Source organism: Olea europaea, chromosome 11 (genome assembly GCF_002742605.1).
Source record: "Olea europaea var. sylvestris chromosome 11, O_europaea_v1, whole genome shotgun sequence".
Lineage (NCBI taxonomy): Eukaryota > Viridiplantae > Streptophyta > Magnoliopsida > Lamiales > Oleaceae > Olea > Olea europaea.
The window spans coordinates 10,295,988-10,316,807 of record NC_036247.1 but is presented as its reverse complement, the minus strand read 5'-3'; the positions used below and the strand labels follow the sequence as shown (position 1 = coordinate 10,316,807).

The 20,820-nt window shown below is 35.4% G+C and overlaps 2 protein-coding genes across 2 annotated transcripts; both read left to right on the top strand.

The window, feature by feature from the left end:
* The first annotated feature begins 549 nt into the window (after positions 1-549).
* Positions 550-2,060, top strand: LOC111404885 (transcription factor MYB106-like). Its single transcript, XM_023033615.1, has 3 exons — positions 550-779; positions 1,074-1,203; positions 1,283-2,060. Exons 1-3 carry the CDS (start codon positions 644-646, stop codon positions 2,001-2,003), a joined length of 987 nt encoding a protein of 328 aa, XP_022889383.1. The 5' UTR covers positions 550-643; the 3' UTR covers positions 2,004-2,060.
* A 15,512-nt stretch (positions 2,061-17,572) lies between these two features.
* LOC111404443 lies at positions 17,573-18,835 on the top strand. The gene is made up of 2 exons (XM_023033250.1): positions 17,573-18,674; positions 18,720-18,835. Exons 1-2 carry the CDS (start codon positions 17,573-17,575, stop codon positions 18,833-18,835), a joined length of 1,218 nt encoding a protein of 405 aa, XP_022889018.1.
* Positions 18,836-20,820: the final 1,985 nt, after the last annotated feature.

The following is a 20,820-nucleotide window of genomic DNA, read 5'->3' as shown; positions in this document are numbered from 1 at the left end:
ACACATTCAAGGGTTTTGGAATGTCAGAGACAAGTAGATTACCTTATTCAAATGATCGCTACGGTCAAAGTTTCGATCGGCGATTGTATAGGTTTTGGAATGTCAGCGAGGTTGCGAGAATCGAGACAATGTTATGCACTTCGGTGTAGATGTTTAGGGTTATTTAGTGGGTTGGATCTTGTTGGGCTAAGAAATGAAATAATAAAATGGTAATTGGACCAAAATTAAAAATGAAACAAATTATTTGGACAAAAATTTGGATTTAGAAATTGTTAATTTGTTTAGAAAAAATTAAAATTAAAATAATTTGATTTATTCAATATAAAAAAAAATAGAAAGATTCGATTCTTCAGTTCTTGGTCTAGAACCGAGAATCGAACCGTACCCGTCGGTTCTCAATTTAGATACCCATTCGGGTATTTAATTTGACAAGAACCGTCGGGTTCGAATCGATTCGGATTCGGATCGGTTCGTTCGATTCGAGAGATTTGCCCGGCCCTAATTCTTTAGCTTTATATATATTGTCCCATAGACTTACATACGATCCCACAAATCAGTCATTTTTGCTCTCAATCAGAATAGTACTGTTTGTCTGTACTGTAGAACTCAATAACGGAAAGTAGTTTAAGAAACCCTAATATATATGGGTATATCATCGACTAGCCTTGAGAAGGTGCAGATGAAGAAAGGGCCATGGACTCGAGACGAAGACCAAAAGCTATTGGCTTACATTGAACGACATGGCCTGGGAAGGTGGCGTGATCTCCCGACTAAAGCAGGTAAATTATACTTCTTGTTTATATGCATGCACCAACTCCAAATGTGAGACAGTTGCTTTAAATGATCGACAAACGTCCCATCCCATTTTTATCCAGAACTAAGAATCGACTCAATGAACGATTCTCGCCCTTTGTTATTTAGTCTAGCGATAGCTTTACGGGAACATTTGAAGATACTGCTATTGCCATGCTCTTTTCTAAAATGCTCTATTAAGATGATGTGACTTCTATGAGGAAGAAAAACTTTTGGTTTGTGGAAGATACTTTTGGTTCACCAATTTCTCTATGGTGCAGGGCTTCAACGATGTGGAAAAAGCTGCAGATTACGATGGACAAATTATTTACGACCTGATATTAAGAGAGGAAAGTTCAGCTTGCAAGAAGAAAAGAGAATTATTCAACTCCATGCTCTTTTGGGCAACAGGTAAAATCAAGAATTTAGTACATTTTTTCAATTATAAGCTAATAATTATAAAGTACTTATTTGGTTCACATAGTCTTAGATGGTCAGCAATAGCAACTCACTTGCCAAAGAGGACTGACAATGAGATCAAGAATTATTGGAATACACGTCTTAAGAAGAGATTAAGCAGAATGGGGATTGATCCAGTGACTCATAAGCCCAAGAACCAGCCAGGCACCAATAGTGCTCAGTCGAAGAATGCTGCCAATCTCAGCCACATGGCACAATGGGAAAGTGCTCGACTCGAAGCTGAAGCCAGGTTCCTCCACCAGTCCAAACTTGTATCCAACCCTTATTTATTTCGCCTCCACCACATCGCAACCTCTCTACCACGACTAGCACCTCCACCTCCACCTCCACCTCCACCACCATGTTTAGATATACTAAAAGTCTGGCAAGGAACGTGTAAGTCCTTTTTCACCCCAACTGTAACCCTTGAGTCTCCAACATCTACCTTAAACTTCTCGAGCAACATGCTCCCAGTTGAAGAAACACACCAATCCATCCCGAACATTTTTGTCCCTTCGACAAACATTACTCCTGTCGAAAATTCAAGTGCATTATGCGGATATGAAAAGCATCACAACTCTTTCGAGACAAATGACATAATGGAAAATCCCATGCAGCTTATGGGTAATTATAACCATATTGATCTGCCTATATCTGCTAACTACAACATTGTTGCTGGTCCTGAAGGTTTCGAGGAGATTAAGGATTATTGGAACGACATACTTAATTCAGTGAATTCGCCAGTGTTTTAGCCTTTAAGATTTGCTAGTTCATGTAGAAAATTGTGTCTTTCTATGTATTATGCAACAAGAGATTAAGCACTAAATAAATGAAGTCACTTGATTCAGTGAATTATCTAGTTATTGACGGCATCATTTCATCTTACAGTTCAAAATCCGGATTCTTTTTAGTACAAGAAAAATTCTACAATTCTCGATCCATCATCTCATGTCCCTGCTTCATTTTTTTCCAGAGAAGTATGGCACGTGTTCAATTTTCATAAACGTCTACAATTCAATTTGAACGTAATTAAGAGACTAGAATAACATCATGTCTTAAAATATTTCACATTACAACTTGGAAGGTAAAATAAAGACGATATAAAATTATTTTTGTATTTTCAACCCCCGTGGAGCGAGCAGCTAGCTACCAAACCAAAAAATAAATAAATGACTAGTCAAAGTAGTCCTTGGAACATTAAATAAGACAGGTACATATGTGTGAAGCAATCTATCGCATCAAAAAGATGTGATAAAAAGGAAATGGATGATAGAATGTTAAATCGTTATCTTCCTAGTTTTCACTATTGTTAATATCTTCTATCCTTCTTTATGATTTGGGTTTGTTAAGGTAAAAATTTTGCTAAAAAATGTATAAATTAGTACTTGAGTTACTTTTAAAGTTAAAATACAAAGTTTTAATATAATCAGTCCATTAAGGCCATACAAAAAAGTTTGATTCATCTATTAATTCAAACGAACATTGAATTCCAAGATCAGTATTTGCACACGAGTCATAATCTTTTGAAGCAATATTTAAAAATTAAATCTCAAAATTTAGACATGACGTTTGTTTGGGAGAGATTATTTGAAGTAAAAAGGTTCTTTTTTTTTTTTTTTTTAGAAAATATGTGATTAAAAGTAAAGAAAATTATAGATCCATGTGCAAAATTATTCTAAGTGAAAGAATGTGCGATTATTGAAAATGAATTTCAGGAAAAATAATTTTGTATGAGTTATGCCAAGCAAACCTTAGCCCTTGTTTTATAGAGCTAAAACACCATGTTATTAACCTTTTTTCGAAATTCAAACTTACAATATAGAATAATGTTATTTATCCCCATCGGGGTTGAGCATTAGTCTAAGTTATAAATTAATTTAAATGCAAAGTCACATGCTCATTTAGTTGAACTTATAAAGTATTGTTACCTAAATTGGTGCTCAACTCCAATGAGAATGAATAGTATTACTCTTCAACATAATACATCAAAAATTGGCTCACCATGTTGAAAAGTCAAAACTACCCTCATCATGTGATTTCCCCAATAAGTTTGAAGAATGCCATTTTCGTTAACATGCCACATTTTGTCAGTTGAATTCTCAAGTTTTACAATCAAATGTATTGACTTTTTAATACCGATCCTTTACTCTCAATGGTGACGAATGAAGTTGACACTCGACATCATTGTCCAAACCTAAATTCTAGTAGATATCCAAATAAATGAGTTAGTTCATCAAGGTATGTTTGTATTTGACTATACTCTATAATATTATGTATGAACAGTTGGAAATTTACTTAAACATGCACAGCGAAAATAAAAACAATTTCAATTCCCACCAAGATTCATCTTTGTATTTAGATAAGAGTTGTGATGAGAATTATACATTTTCTTGAATTTGCAAACTCCTTTGCGTTATCTTTGTTCCAACAACTTGAATATGCCTCCCACAACTGTCCAATTGTTCAGCCTCTAATGAATTTCACACAGAGAATAGACTGCAACTGCTAGGGTTTCTCCTCTTATGCTAGCAAGAATTATGAAAACTCTATGGATCTAAAACTCTAGCCATGTATTTAGATAAGCTCAAACGGGCTCGGCCCAATCCGATCCAATATTTAATTAATCCATTTAATTAAATCCGGTTCATGAATTAATTCGGGGCTATAAATAACCAATCAATTAATTAATTTATCCAACAATTGTAAAATTAATTAATTGGCAATTTGTAATCTTCCAATTCTCTTTTATGTGCGACCCATCAAGTTCCCGACCACGATGCTTAACAACGTGAAATATTATTTTGAACTAATCAAAATCGATAAATCAAACACCCTTTTATTTTATCACAAATTCACGCTCATCGTTCCAGATTAACATCTAGCAATGTATCAAGGCAACACATGTGACGGGAAATGTCACGTGGTGTGACAAAATGAAACCTGTTCATTTACCATAAAACTATAATCCCTTCGTCAATTTGATCCGATCAATTACAAGATATGGAAGTGTATCAATCTCAATTATCGATCATATCTTTCATTCTACTATTAAGTCAATATGAGTCGAAAACTCCTTTTAGACTTATGTGTATACTTTGGCCAATGATTTCATTATTGACTTAATTGAACGAAATGCAGATCACGATCTCTTACTATCTAAGAGTGACGAATTCTCTATTGGTCATTCACAACCTTCATATGGTTCTTGACATACCCGAACGATGCCGTATTAGCGGTCCTTGGTAAAGCAACATCCAACACCGTCAAAACATGACTGTCCTCATACAAAGCACTATGATGACCTCAAGTCATATGACCAATTCTACTACCGAACGTTAGATGTTAACCACTGACACTCAGATAGTTATCCATAAGGAATCTCTTAGCGGGTCTCCAATGTTTTGTTCTATAACAAAACATTCACTTGTTCATTTAAGTGTCACCACACTTTAACTTGTGAGATCGGCTACTTACTTCACAAGTAGGAAAAGCTACACGTGATGGTCTATCTGTAATAACGATATCCATATCTCATTATTACTTACAATCACGGATTATTCAAGATCCAATCATACGTAATTTGTATCTCACAATCACAACTCCTTGTAATTAACAAATCACTTAAACTTGAATCTTCGGACTCTATTATTTAATATTATTTATCAGAAAATTAATTTAAATAAATAATAAATCTTGTCAAAATTAAATACATTAAACATATTAAAAGTGTTTACAATCTATATCGATTGGATCTAGGGCATAACACTTATATGGAAATTGGGTATATATAGATTTTTTGAGATCTAGACTAAGCTAGTTTCCGTTGAGAATTGGGGAAAAAAAAGGAATTGAATTTTGATTTGGTCCGGTCCAATTGTTTTAACATTTATGCTCAAGTTCAAATGTTTTAAACCCGACGGAAGGCAAGGCCAAGTACTTGGAGTGTAAAGAAATATGATATAGCATAAATGTAATGAATGAAATGCAAAAGAAGAAGAAGCACTGAACATTTTATATGCCTTTCATTTCAAGTTGCATTAATTGAGTGCAAAAGAGAAACATATATACACGAAATGAAATAACATACTCCTGGCTATCAACCGGCTGCACATGCCTTTGCCTCTATACAACACACCACGACACCTCAGCAGAAGCAAAACAGAAAAACTAACTACTAACTACAAACTAATTTCTTCTACTTTGTACAAAGAAAAATGACTAGCCATTTTCCAATTTCCTGCTTTCTTTTGCATCGGCTGTAGTATGAACCATCTCTTCATCATCATTGCTTGACACTTTATGCTGCAATATCCCCCACAAGATGAAGAACGGATATTAACATTTCCCATCTTGAAAAGGTGAATGTTAAAAATGCGAGAAGACAATAACTTTGTAAAAATACCAGCCAACTGGAATTAAGTACTTATATAAGTTGTGCAAATGGTCCCTTCTTGTATTTTGTTATAGATTAAGTGACAACCGAGTTCAATATGCTTCATACGTTTATGAAATACTAGATTAGCAGCAATGTGTAAGGTTGTTTGGTTGTCGCAATGAAGAATAGCAACTTATGGGTGAAGGACTTGAAGGTCAGACAAAATATAACTTAGCCAAGTGAGCTCGGAACATGTGGCTGACATTGCTCGATATTCAGCCTCAATTGTGTTAAGACTTGAGGTCCATCTTAATAAAGTCAACCTTATTAAGTGGAGAAGTCCAAAATCTTTATAAATTGGTATTTATTTTGATATTAAATCGATGTGGGATAATACATCCCTTAATAGGCCCTCTCAAGATGGTGGCTCATTTGAGTAGACCAATTTTGAAATCCACGGGATAGCTCTAATACCATGTTGAAGATCTAGAGGCAACTGTCTGTTTCTTTGATTTACATGATTCGAGAGAATCTCCCAAAAAACACAGTAACCTGTCAAGGATCATCTGTTGTCGGGGCACGAGGCCCAATCAGAATCATGGTATGCTATCAACCGTAATGAAGATGAGGCAGAAAATAATAGACCCTATCCAAGAGTTGCTTTGATGTACTGCTGCCAAATGAAGATCAGTGGGATTAGCCATGAACTGGCTCAAGTTCTGAACACTATAACATATATATGGTCTTATGATTGTAAGATAGAGGATCCTTCCAATCAACCTCCTATAAATACTTGGATCCTTCAAGGGTTGTCCCGTATCTTTGCTGAGCTTTAGGTTCAGGTCCATAGAGACTTTTACCTGAGTCAGCCAAAATGTCCAAAACATACTTTCTTTGGCGGATTTGTATGCCTTCAATTGTCCTAGCAACTTCAATCCCTAAAAAATACCTTAGAGTACCTAGGTCTTTAATCTTGAATTTCTGGTTCAAGTTCTTGAGTTCAACAATCGATTCTTTATTGTTGGTAGCTACTATGATATCATCAACATAGACCAACAATGTTGTAAAAGAGTCTCCATTATTCTTGGTAAATAAACTGTAATTAGCCTTGAATTGTGTAAAACCAAAATCAACAAAGGAAGCAAAAAATTTGGAGTAACATTTCCTTGAGGCCTGCGTAAGCCCATTCAAACTCCTGACAAGTTTACACACTTGCTGTGATCCTCCTTTGTTGTAACCTAGTGGCTTACGCATATAAATTTCTTCCAGTAAATCTCCATGAAGAACCACATTCTTAACATCAAATCGTATTAAAAACTAGCCCTAAATCGCTGATATGGATAGTAAGCACCTTACTGTAACCAAGCAACTGGAGAAAAGTGTTATGGTAATCTATCCCTTCTTGTTTTGTATAAACCTTAACCACTAGTTGTGCTTTGTACCTCTCTATAGTGCCATCTGAATGATATTTAATCTTACAAACATATTTACAGTCAATGGCATTCTTTCCTGTAGACAAATCTATTATGACCAAAGTTTGTTCGATGGCAAGTAATTTTAACTGCATTGCTTCACACCAATTATGATCTTTTATGGCTTTCTTATAAGTGCTAGGCTCAAGTTGGTTGCAAATGGAAGAAGAGAAAGCCTTAAAACGAGATGACAAATTCTTATAAGAAAGAAAATGGGTTATAGGAAAATGTGTACTTGAGGAAAGAACTTGTGCCTTGTCCATCGATTGAGCTGAGAAAGCAGCTTTGGCCAGTGAACAATGAAAATTTATAGGTATTGTGGAGCTCTTTTTTCTCTACTAGATCTGCGAAGGGACAAACTGGAAAGTTGGTCATTTGAATTTGATTGTTTAGGGGAGCTGGTTTCTCATGAGGTGAAGGTACTGCAAGTTCTGAATATTGTGACATATCAAGAACTGATGAAGTTTCGTTATAGGTTATAGATGGACTATTTTAGGGACGGCAACTTGAACTATCAAAATCAAAAATCGCGATTAACTAAGCCAATGGGATGAAAAAACTGAATCGATGGCACAATGAAGTGGATATGTTATTTGATTTTAATGCTCCAGTTCGGGGTGTGATGAGTATGGTATTTACGCCGTCACCCCACTCTGAATCGATTACCCGTTAAAAAAATTAATTTGGCAATTGGGCTTTCTATTATTCTTTTCTGTTCAATCCAAAATTCTGGCCCATTACCAACCCGCTAAACCCAACTACCCTAACCCAGCAACCTTACACCTTACGACACAAATATTAAGCATAAATGGAAATTGTTTGTTAAATTCGGATTTTGTATTTGAGAATTAGGATATTGTTTTCATTTTCATTTGAATATTGTTTGCTAAATTGACTAAGTATTGTGTTTTTATTTTCATTGACTTTTTTTCCATATTTTTTTTTTCCAATTTGACAGCTAGACCTATAAAAAATAATTTATTTTCGTTGTTATTAACTACCCAAATCAAGTCGAATCGAGCCGAAGCAACTTACGTTGTTATGGTGCGATTATGATATGGCCAAAAAATTGTTGGTTCGATTATGATTTTGGCCGAACTGACCTTAAACCAAACTGTTGCCAACCCTAGAATATTTGACTCATTTTGGTATGATGAATGAGGAATTGAAGAAATTCCTTGAATAGTAGGAGGATGAAGATCTTGAGCATTGGTGGGGGTAAAATCTGGTTTCCTACGATGAAAGAAGTAAGATCAATGTCAGAAATTTGAAGGGATGAATAAGTTAAAATAATTTGAAAAGGAAAGATAGTCTCATAGAATATAACATCCCATGACAGAAAAATTGAGTGGCTGTCAAGATCAAGTAATTTGTATCCTTTAACCCAAAAGGATACTCAAGAAATATACTTTTTTGTCTTTATGGTCAAACTTTCTTCTTACATGGCTCAAGGTGGATGTAAAACACATAACATCCAAAAACCTTCATGTGTTTATAAAAGGGTTTGGTTTTGAAAAGAATCTCATATGGAGTTTTATTACAAAGCAAGGGAGTAGGTGTTCTGTTCATCGGGTAAGTGGTGGTTTGTAAAGAGGAGGTTCCACAATATTAGATTTAATCAACAAAGAAAAATACACCAAGGCAGTAACAAGATAAAAGTATTAAAGCACAAAATCGGAGATCTCATTTAAGATGCCCTAAGGCAGTAACAAGATGAAAGATTCGGCCAATGAATAAGATGCTTCTTCCACCATCAGACCACTGTGAGTGTTAATCACACACCAAGGCTTAGATATTAGGGTATTTTCGCACTCAGACCAAAGATCACCCAAGATCATAGACGATACAATCTTCTCACTTCACAAATCGGTTCACACAAGAACACAGTACACTTCTCAATGATAATCACTCAAGATTACAAAATCAGTTTTGAGCAAGTGTTGAAAATCAAGAAGATCGTTGATTTTCAGAGAAGAAGAAGGAGATGAAACTCGAACGGTCAAAGTAAAATGAAGAATCTAGAAGAATGAAAAAAAATCAAGCGTCTCAAACCCTAGGACTCTCCTTTATATGAGTCACTAGATGGTCAAGCATCCAACGGTCAAGGAACTGACACATGGCATCATCATGAAGGTCCAAAAGGAGAAACACGGTTTTAACAAATATAAGTGCATTTTTTGTTTAAGGGATCAGCTAACACGTTCAAACAACAATTAAAAGGTCAGCTGATCAACTCACACTAATAGCATCATTGTGCCATACCCTTTCAATCTCCACCTTGGTACAATGATTCACATACACTCAACAGTGAGGTTGCTCCCAGTTTTGAACATCAATTGCACTCTTGTCAGACACTCAAATCAGCATGTAGTGATGTTCAACATGTTCAAGCAGTCCAAGAACTTATTAAGGGGTAGTACCTTTGTACCTGCATCAGCGGGGTTAAAATTAGTAGAAATCTTTTTAAGTTTCACAACTCCTTGTGAAATTATATCCCTTATAAAGTGAAATCTAACATCAACATGTTTAGATCTATTATGTAAAATTGGATTTCTACTTAAATGAATGGCTGACTGACTATCAGAATAAAGAACTACTTCTTTAACAAAACCAAATTCATTTAATAACCCTTTCAGCCATATTCCTTCTTTTATAGCATCTGTTGCAGCAATATATTCAGCTTCAGTAGATGATAATGCAACAATCTTTTGAAGCTGTGATTTCCAGCTAATGCATGAATTACATAAAGTATACATATAGGCTGAGGTAGACTTCTTATTGTCCCTATCACCAGTATAGTCTGAATCAGTGTATCATCTCAAGACAACACCTTCAGTTTGTTTTCTAAACTGAATTCCTAAATCTGATGTACCTTTAATAAATCTAAGAAGCCATTTCATGGCTTCCCAATGAGCTTCACCTGGATTTGACATATATCTACTCAAAACACTTATAGAATATGCTAAATCAGGCCTAGAACAAACCATAAGGTACATTACAGACCCAACTGCATTAGAATATGACACTCTTGCCATCCTTTCAAATTCTTCTTTAGATTTAGGACATTGTTCATTTAAGAGTTTAAAATGATTTGCTAAAGGCAAACTCACATTTTTGGAATTGGACATAGAATATTTGTTTAGCAATTTCAGCATATATGACTTTTGACTAAGACTTAGAGTGCCTTCTCTCCTATTTCTTTTAACTTCAATACCTAAAATCCTTCTCACAGGACCTAAGTCCTTCATTTCAAATTCTGATTTTAGTTTATTTTTGATATCTTCTATCTCTTTTATGTCATGACTTGCCAATAGCATGTCATCCACATAAAGGAGTAGATAAAGGGAATTTTCTCCACCATTTCCTTTACAATATAGGCAGGTATCAAAGTTGCTTCTCTTAAAACCAAGTCCAAGTACAAAATTATCAAATTTTTTATACCATTGTCTTGGAGCTTGTTTTAAGCCATATAGAGATTTTTTAAGAAGGCAAACTACGTCAAACTTCTGATTTATTTCAAAACCTTTGGGTTGTTTCATGTAAATGGTTTCATCTAGATCACCATTTAAAAAAGCTGTTTTCACATCTAATTGATCTAGTTCCCAGTTAAACTGTGTGGCTAAGGCTAGAATCACTCTTACAGTAGTGAATTTTACAGCAGGAGAGAAGATTTCATTGAAATCTATACCTTCTTTTTGGGTAAAACCCTTAGCCACAAGTCTAACTTTGTATCTTATATTATTTTCACTTTGTTCACCTCTTTTAATTTTGAAAATCCATTTACAGTCAACAACCCTTTTTCCATTTGGTCTTTTTACCAACACCCAAGTTTTATTCTTTTTAAGTGATTGCATTTCATCTTACATTGCTGCAAGCCATTCCTTAGAGTTTTTACTATTTATAGCTTCCTCAAAGGACTCAGGTTCATTCTCAATTATACTTTGATAAGATAGCAAAGATACATCTTCATCAAACCTAACAGGAGGCCTTATTTGTCTTCTTTGCATATCTCTAGCAAGTTGATAATTGTTTAAAGGCTGATCAATTTCTAATTCAGCTTCAGATCCATCATTAGGAGCACCATCACCAGTTATCTCCTCATTTCTCTCATTAAGTTGTGTAGTATTCTGATGATTTTCATCATCAAATTGCTCCACCTCAATTTCAACCCCCTTTTCCACATTTTCATCCTGATTCAAGGGCTCTATTTTATTTTTAGATTTAAGGCAGGGTAGATCATCTTTATTAAATATCACATTTCTAGTGATTATGATCTTATAGTCTTTATTTTCCCTTACCCATAGCCTTCACCCCTTCACCACAAGAATACACATTTAAGGGCCCTAGGTTCTAATTTTCCTTCAGATTGGTGTGCAAAGGCTGCACAACCAAATACCCTTAAGTTACTGAAGTCAATAGGTTTTCCATTCCACATTTCTTCAGGGGTTTTAAATTGTATAGCACTAGAACGGCTTCTGTTAATCAAATAACTAGTAGTTTTAACAGCTTCCCCCCAAAAAATCTTAGGCAGGCCAGAACTTATGAGCATACATCTCACTTTTTCAAGAATTGTTCTATTCATTCTCTCTGCCAAACCATTTTGTTGTGGGGTGTGTGCAACTGTTCGATGTCTTAATATACCAGAAAGTTTGCACAACTCATCAAATTCAAGGTTGCAGAATTCCAAACCATTGTCAGTTCTTAATACCTTAATATTTTTATCAGTTTGGTTCTCAATCAGAGTTTTCCAGTTCTTGAAAACACCAAAAGTATCAGATTTTGATTTTAAAAGAAAAATCCAATTTTTTCTAGAAAAATCATCAATAATTGACAAAAAATATTTAAAACCAGTATGAGTTGTTACAGAAGCTGGTCCCCAAAGATCAGCATGCAAATATTCAAGTATAGACACAGATTTATACATTCCAGGTAAGAAAGGTAATCTATTATGTTTTCCAAGAATGCAATAGTCACAAAAACTGAGTTTTTCTAAGTTATCATTTCCAAAGGCACCCTGTTTTTTCAAAATCTGTAGCCCTTTGTCACTATATGGCCTAATCTTTTATGCCATATCTGTGACTTATCATTTTGGACTGAGATTGCTGCTGATGTGGACTCCAAAAAATTTTCAGTTTGTAAAATATACAGGCCATGTCTCTTTGGGGCTTCAACAATTACTTGTGAACCCCTCAAGATTTTAATGTAGCCCTTGTTAATCAATATGTCATGGTTTAGGTCATCTAGAACCCCTAAGGAAATAAGATTTCTTTGCAAATCAGGAACATATCTAGTCTTCTCCAAAACCAGGTTATCATTTCCTTTCACTTTCAAGGTAATTGTTCCTATTCCTTTAACCTGACATGTTATATGATTACCCATTAAAACCTTACCACCCTTTATATTTTCAAACTCTCTCATTATTGTAGGCTAAGGCTGCACCACCATCATCTTTAGATTGGTTTTTGAAATCACTAATTCTTTTAGGACAGTTTTTGATAAAATGACCCTCATTTAGACAATAGAAACACTTCTTTCCTTTAGTCTTCGTTTTCATTTTATCCTTTGGATTTGTCTTTTTCTTGTGTCCAGGTTTTTTATTAAAGTTCATAGTCTTAGGATTAGATCTAGTCTTGGCCATCAAGTTCTCCCCATTGATAGATTCTTTCCTATCAGACTTTAACTCTAACTCCTTATTTCTTAAAGCATTAATAATAACTTCAGTGGTTAGAGATTCCCTCCCATATTCAATTGCATTTTTAACATCTTTATACTTATCACTTATTGAATTTAACAAGATCACAGCCAACTGATCTTTTGAGAGTTTCTCATCACAGTTGGCTAGGTCACGGGATAATCTATTAAATCTATCAATATTAGCCTCAAGGTCAAGAGATGAGTCAAGTTTAAAACCAAAGAATTGTTTTAGAAGATACACCTTATTTGGCATAGATTTAGTCAAGTATGTATCTTCCAACTTTTTCCACAACTCAGCAGCAGTCTTAGTCTCACCAATTTCACGTAATACGTTATTTGATAAATGCAGAAAAATTGAACTCCAGGCAATTTCATCAAGTTCAAATTTTCTTGGTTTCTTCTAAATCATCAGGCCATGTTTCATCAATGGCTTTAGCACACTTTTGTTGTAACAAAATTGCCCTCATTTTCTGGCGCCAGAGACTGAAGTCTCATTTGCCATTAAAAACATCCAATTCAAATTTTGTATTTGTCATTTTAAAAAAAAAAATTGAATGTAGTTTCAGAATGTACAGATCAAGTAGACACTTCACAGTTATTTACAACTCAAAATAAATTCAAGTATCACCACTCAAGGGACATGAATATACTGTAATTATAAGTTGTAAAGTACTCCAGTTATTTCACAGGGATTGTTCAAAGTCTAAGAGTCACAACGTGTTTTTCACAACACAAATTACATTTGAGCAGCAAGAACCAAGATCATACGCTAATCAGTATCACAACAGTGTAATAATATCAAGACCTTTGACTTATGTCAAGGTAATCCTCAGATTCCAGAGAACTCTTAGGGTTTCTGGACAAAGGAATTACCAAGGTAGTCGCAGATCACGAGATTAAATCACAGTAACAGCAGCTCAAAAAATTTATACAATTAATTTGCAGTATTAATCGTAAAACTAGAACAATCTCACCAGATCCCTTCAATAGGGTTTCAAGAAATAACGAAGGTTAGGAAAAGCAAGTGTCACAGTTTCAGATCTACACGAGTTAGAGTCAAGAACCTCCGTCCGAATGCTCTGATACCACTGTAAAGAGGAGGTTCCACAATATTAGATTTAATCAACAAAGAAAAATACACCAAGGCAGTAACAAGATAAAAGTATTAAAGCACAAAATCAGAGATCTCATTTAAGATGCCCTAAGGCAGTAACAAGATGAAAGATTCGGCCAATGAATAAGATGCTTCTTCCACCATCAGACCACTGTGAGTGTTAATCACACACCAAGCCTTAGATATTAGGGTATTTTCGCACTCAGACCAAAGATCACCCAAGATCATAGAAGATACAATCTTCTCACTTCACAAATCGGTTCACACAAGAACACAGTACACTTCTCAATGATAATCACTCAAGATTACAAAATCAGTTTTGAGCAAGTGTTGAAAATCAAGAAGATCGTTGATTTTCAGAGAAGAAGAAGGAGATGAAACTCGAACGGTCAAAGTAAAATGAAGAATCTAGAAGAATGAAAAAAAATCAAGCGTCTCAAACCCTAGGACTCTCCTTTATATGAGTCACCAGATGGTCAAGCATCCAACGGTCAAGGAACTGACACATGGCATCATCATGAAGGTCCAAAAGGAGAAACACGGTTTTAACAAATATAAGTGCGTTTTTTGTTTAAGGGATTAGCTAACACGTTCAAACAGCAATTAAAAGGTCAGCTGATCAACTCACACTAATAGCATCATTGTGCCATACCCTTTCATGGTTAAAATGCAGTCATTCATTATTTGAGAGAAAGGTTGGAATGAATTTTTAAAACTCAGGCTACATTCAGCAAATGTTGTTTTCTTTCCACTATGCCATGTTGTTGCAGTGTTTCAACACAATTCCTTTGGTGAATAATCCCTTTTTTTATTGAAAAGGTCTGTCATTTGGAACTCTGCACCATTGTCACTCTTTAAAACCTTAATTTTGGTCCCAAATTGATTCTCAACAAGGTTACAGAAAGACTCAATGTATTGTCTAACTTCATATTTGCGTTTAAGTGAGTAAATCCAAGTACTTGAAAAGTCATCATCAAGTGTTGATAAATATGTGGAACCATCATATGCCATGGTAGAACATGGTCCCCAAATGTTACAGTAAACTAGTTCAAATAGATGAGAAGACATATGCCTCCTAGAAGAGAAGGAAAGACGATGGTGCTCAGCTAAATGGCAAACAGAACATGGGATTGCATTACTATGGATATCACTATCCCTTACAATATGATCATTAATCAACTTGAGTCTGAAATAAGAAATATGTCTTAAATGATAATGCCAAAGATTAGATTCATGAACATTGCAAAACTGTAGTTTATAACTGATAAATGCATTTTGTGCACTTATTCGGATTACATAACTAGGTTTTTATGTCGTCAAATTATTAATTCTTACCTAACTTGTGTTAATTTTCTTTTATTTTTAGTTAGGGACTCGTTCGAAGCCCTTGGAAAAGAAAGAATGATGAAAATGAATGAGATGAGCGAGTTTGGAGATCAAATTCAACACTTTGGAAATTGAAGGGCATAAATTGAATTGAAGAAGACATGGGCTACATGACTAAAATCCATTAATTGGAAAAAATGATGCCTTGATGAGAAATATCTAATTGGACTCCAAACCAATTTGAAAAGTGATATAAGTTTAATTGGGCCCAGACCAATTGTGATGGAATTGAAATTTGGCCTCATAATGGGAAAAAGTGGGCTGCTTGTTTGAATTCAATTGGAAACAATACAAGGTGGTGGTTGGAGGCATATAAATTACGCACATGCTAGGTTGAAAGTAGGGTAGAGAGAAAACGACTATATATACACGCACAAAAACGGGGGCCAAGGAGGGACGACTGAATTGATAAAGTCGGCAGCTGCTGGTGGGAGATTAATTGTGGTAGCAAGGGTTGATTTTCACATATATATACCAACAGAAATTAGAAAACTTAAGTGGTGGAATTAATAATTAAACCAACTGCTGGGAATTAATTGTTGGGTTGCAAAGTGAGTTGAATTATATATTTGTACATCTGCCGAAAACGTCTCACGCATAGGAAAGAGAAAAGGAGGCTGGAATTAAATATATATACACACAATTGGGGAATTGCTGGAATTCAATTGGAAATAAAATGCAAGGTGGTGGCTAGGAGATATATATATATATTACACACATGCTGTCGACAGGAAAGAGATGAGTCAAATAGAGGAGAGACAGAGGCATATAAGTGGTGGTTGGAATTGGACTTCTAAAGGAACAAATTCGACAGCTGTTGTAGAGAAAACAGAGACATTCACAAGACAGTGAAAGACGGCACACGCAATTGGAATAAATCACGTTCCGTTAATTATTGGTGATGTCGTTCCACTTCTCTTTGTTTAATTTTAACATTATGTTCGGCTAGATTATTTTGTGTTGGGATTTGCGATGAACCTTATATTATGAACCCTTAATCTTGAATTTTATTTATTTGACGTTAAAACATGTTTTTAATTATTGAATGATTGACATGGATTTTATTTTCTCTACAATTATGTGCGCAATAGTTGTATGAGATTTGTGGCTTGTTTTACCCTCGAGAGATGGAAAATAAGTTAGACATTATGTTAATTGTCGAAAAGTTCGATAGGGGATAGAAATATACCGCTATATTTTACGTGATCTTTAAGTATTCATAAATCTTTAATACATTTTTATATGTTCGCATCCGTCATAGAAATATAGTCGAATCGCATGTGAAAATAGGTTTTATTCTACTCGAGAGAGAATGTTAAACAAATTAGAAATATTGATCTTCATAATTGAATCATGTTGTCAATTTTATAAAATTCGGATTAAAGGGGATTCAAGATCCTAGTACGTATTTCGTTATCATATTTTTATAAAACTTGCATTTAGTTATAATCACGCATTAAATTTAATTAATTTAGGCTTTATATTTATAAGTAGGTTATTAAATCATAATTTAGTTAGCGAAAATATCAAGAATTTCTATTGTTTCGATTAAGGTGAAGATAATTTAAATTTAAACTAATACAATTTCTGTGGAACGATACTTAGACTCAAAAGGTCCACTTTATTACTTGAACGTGACCCGTGCACTTGCGGTGTAAGATTTTAGCAAACAAGTTTTTGGCGCCGTTGCCGTGGATTGTATTTTAGTTTAATTTCATTTATCTTGGCACTAATTTGAACTTATTATTATTATTATTATTATTATTATTATTATTATTATTATACGGTTATTTTAGCACTTTTATTTTCTCTTGTATTTTATGCGAAATTCGAGGGACGCTGAATTGATACCAACTGATCCAGAAATTGAATGTACTTTTCATCGTAGGCAAAGAGAAGCGAGAGAAATAAAACAACAAGAGATGGCCAACGGACAAAATAATCCAATTATTCAAGTGAACGAAGAAGCAGTGGTTAATGAAGGGAACATGCTAGTTGGGGACTTCATGACTCCACAAATTATTCAAGGCCAATCTAGCATCGTTTATCCTCCGTTTGGACAACCAAACTTTCAGCTGAAGACCAATGTCATTCATTTGTTTCAAAATGGACATCAATTTTATGGCAAGGCCAATGAAAATTCACATACACATCTCCTGATTTTTAGAGATGTGTCAACACTTTAAATATCAAGGGGTTTCAAATGATGCGATTAGATTGAGATTATTTTCACATGCTTTAAGGGATAGAGCGATGAATGGTTAGATTTACAGTAAAAGCATGGTGGGCTCATCATCCAGTGGCTCGTTATCTATGAAGACAATTGATGAAGCTTTGGAATTGTTTGAGAGAGTGGCTATTACCATAGCCATGTGGGCCTCTGAGCGTGTTGTTCACAAGAAAGTACCAGGAGTTTACGAGGTGGATACGTATACAGCATTGTCTGCAAAAATTGACTCTTTGGTTCATAAGATAGAGAACATGTCACAATCAACCAATGCAGTACAGGCAAAAAGAGCAAGTTGTGAAGAATGTGGGACGGATCACAGTACAGTAAATTGTACAATTCTTATACAAGGTACGGAACAAGTTGACTTCATACAAAGGGGTCAGTGCCAACAAAATAATCCATATTCTGATACCTACAACCCTTGCTGGAGGAAGCGCCCGAATATTTCCTGGAGCAATCAGAACCCCACTGCACCACATGGTTCTCAGTTTCAGCAAGCAGAGAAGAGAATTTCCTTGGAAGAGATGTTTGGTAAATTCATGGAAAAGACAGATCAGTACATGGATGTGAATAATCAATTTATGAGGAAGATTGAGACAACTCTCCAAAATCAAAGTGCTGCAATTAAAAACTTGGAGACCCAGATGGGACAAATGGCACAAGCTTTATCAGGCAGAGAACATGTCAAAGCAATTACTACTAGAAGTGGGGTCCAATTACCTGAGTTCCATGTTAAGAGGCCAACTGTAAATAAGGAAAAAGTACCCTCTACTGATGAAGAGCATGCAGAACAGACTGAACAAACAACAGATACATCTATCAAAGAGAGTTCAAATACACCACAAGTTAAGGCAACTGCTCCTATTAAACCATATGAGCCGTTAATTCCATTTCCTCAGAGGCTGCAAAAACACAAATTAGACAAGCAGTATATAAAATTCCTTGAGGTCTTCAAAGAGCTGCACATCAACATCCCTTTCGCGGATGCTCTCGTTCAGATGCCTAGTTACGCAAAATTCTTGAAAGATATTTTATCTAACAAACGCAAGCTAGACGAACATGAGACTGTAATGTTGACAGAGGAATGTAGCGCCAGCATAAAAAAGATGCTACCTCCCAAATTAAAAGATCCAGGGAGCTTTACTGTACTTTGTACTATAGGCGATTATTATTTTGATAAAGCTTTATGTGATCTAGGTCCAAGTATTAATTTGATGCCATTATCTATGTTTAGGATATTGGGCTTGGGGGAGGTTAAAGCAACTACAGTGACTTTACAGCTAGCTGATCGGTCTATCACGCACCCAAGATGAATTATTGAGGATATCTTAGTGAAAGTGGACAAATTCATCTTCCCAGCTGATTTTCTTATTCTTGACATGGAGGAGGATAGGGATATTCCACTTATTTTGGGTCGACCATTTTTAGCTAACAGTAGAGCCCTTATTAATGTGCAAAAAGGTCAACTGATTTTGAGACTTGGTGAAGAACATGTCACGTTTAATGTGTTCAAGGCCATAAGATATCCAGCAGAGTCAGACAATTGCTTTCAGATCGATGTGATTGATAATGCAGTAAATGATACGTTTCAGTTGCATAATCTACCAGATCCATATGAGGCATGCATTGTACACTCTCAATCTACTCAATCTGATTCTAATGAGATTGAAATATGTGCAAGAAATCTTGAGGCTAATCCTCCATATAGGCGCAGACCACACTTTGAGGAATTAGGCACTGGACCTACAAAGCCTTTGCCATCAATTCAGAGGCCCCCTGAGTTAGAGATCAAGCAGTTGCCATCTCACCTTCGTTATGCCTACCTGGGAAAATCTTCCACATTGCCTGTTATTATTTTAAACTCCATTAGTAAGCTTGAAGAAGAGAGATTGCTAAGAGTACTCAGAGAAAATAAAACAGCTATTGGATGGTCTATTGTCGACATAAGAGGGATTAGCCCTACAATCTGCATGCATAAAATTCTCATGGAAGATAATTTTAGAACAAGTATAGACAGCCAAAGGAGACTCAATCCAAATATGAAAGAGGTAGTCAAAGCAGAAGTTTTGAAACTTTTGGATGCAGGGATCATCTATCCTATCTCAGATAGTGCATGGATTAGTCCTGTTCAAGTTGTGCCGAAAATGGGAGGTATTACTGTAGTGAAAAATGAGAAGAATGAATTGATTCCCACCAGAACTGTTATGGGATGGAGGGTATGCATTGATTATCACAAACTCAACACTTCTACTCGAAAGGACCACTTTCCCCTCCCATTTATTGATCAGATATTGGAAAGGTTAGCATGTCACTCCCATTATTGTTTTTTTTATGGATGCTTCAGTTATAATCAGATTTCGATAGCACTCGAGGATCAAGAGAAGACTACGTTTACTTGTTCTTACGGCACTTTTGCTTATCGTAAGATGCCATTTGGTCTATGTAATGCTCCCGCCACATTTCAGCGTTGCATGATGGCCATCTTCTCTGATATGGTGGAAAGATTCATAGAGGTCTTTATGGGTGATTTCTCAGTTTTTGGTTCTTCGTTTGATGAATGTCTTGAACACTTAAACTTGGTCTTGCGGCGGTGTAAGGAAATAAATTTGGTACTAAACTGGAAAAGTGTCACTTTATGGTACAAGAGGGCATCGTGTTGGGACGTCGAATTTCAGCTAAAGGGATTGAAGTGGACAAGGCAAAGATTCAAGTTATTGAGAAATTACCACAACCAACCTCAGTCAAGGGTGTTCGCAGTTTCCTTGGTCATGCTGGATTTTATCGGCACTTCACCAAAGACTTCTCTAAGATCATTAAACCATTATGCAATCTGCAAGTCAAGGATGTCCCTTTCAACTTCTCTGAAGAATGTCTATTGTCTTTCAACACTTTAAATGAGAAGTTAATTTCAGCGCCAGTAATTGTTGAACCAGATTGGAGTTTGCATTTTGAACTAATGTGTGATGCAAGTGACTACGCAGTGGGAGCAGTATTAGGACAACGATGAGATAAAAATTCTCACGTGATCTATTATGCAAGCAAGACATTGAATGATGCACAGCTCAACTATGCCACCACTGAGAAGGACCTTTTAGCTATAGTCTACGCCTTTGATAAATTTCGATCTTATCTTGTTGGATCAAAAGTAATAGTTTATACAGATCACGCAGCTTTAAAGTATCTAATGACAAAGAAAGATACAAAGCTAAGACTAATCAGATGGGTATTTCTTCTGCAAGAATTTGATTTAGAGATAAGAGACAAGAAGGGAAGTGAAAACTTAGTAGCTAATCACCTA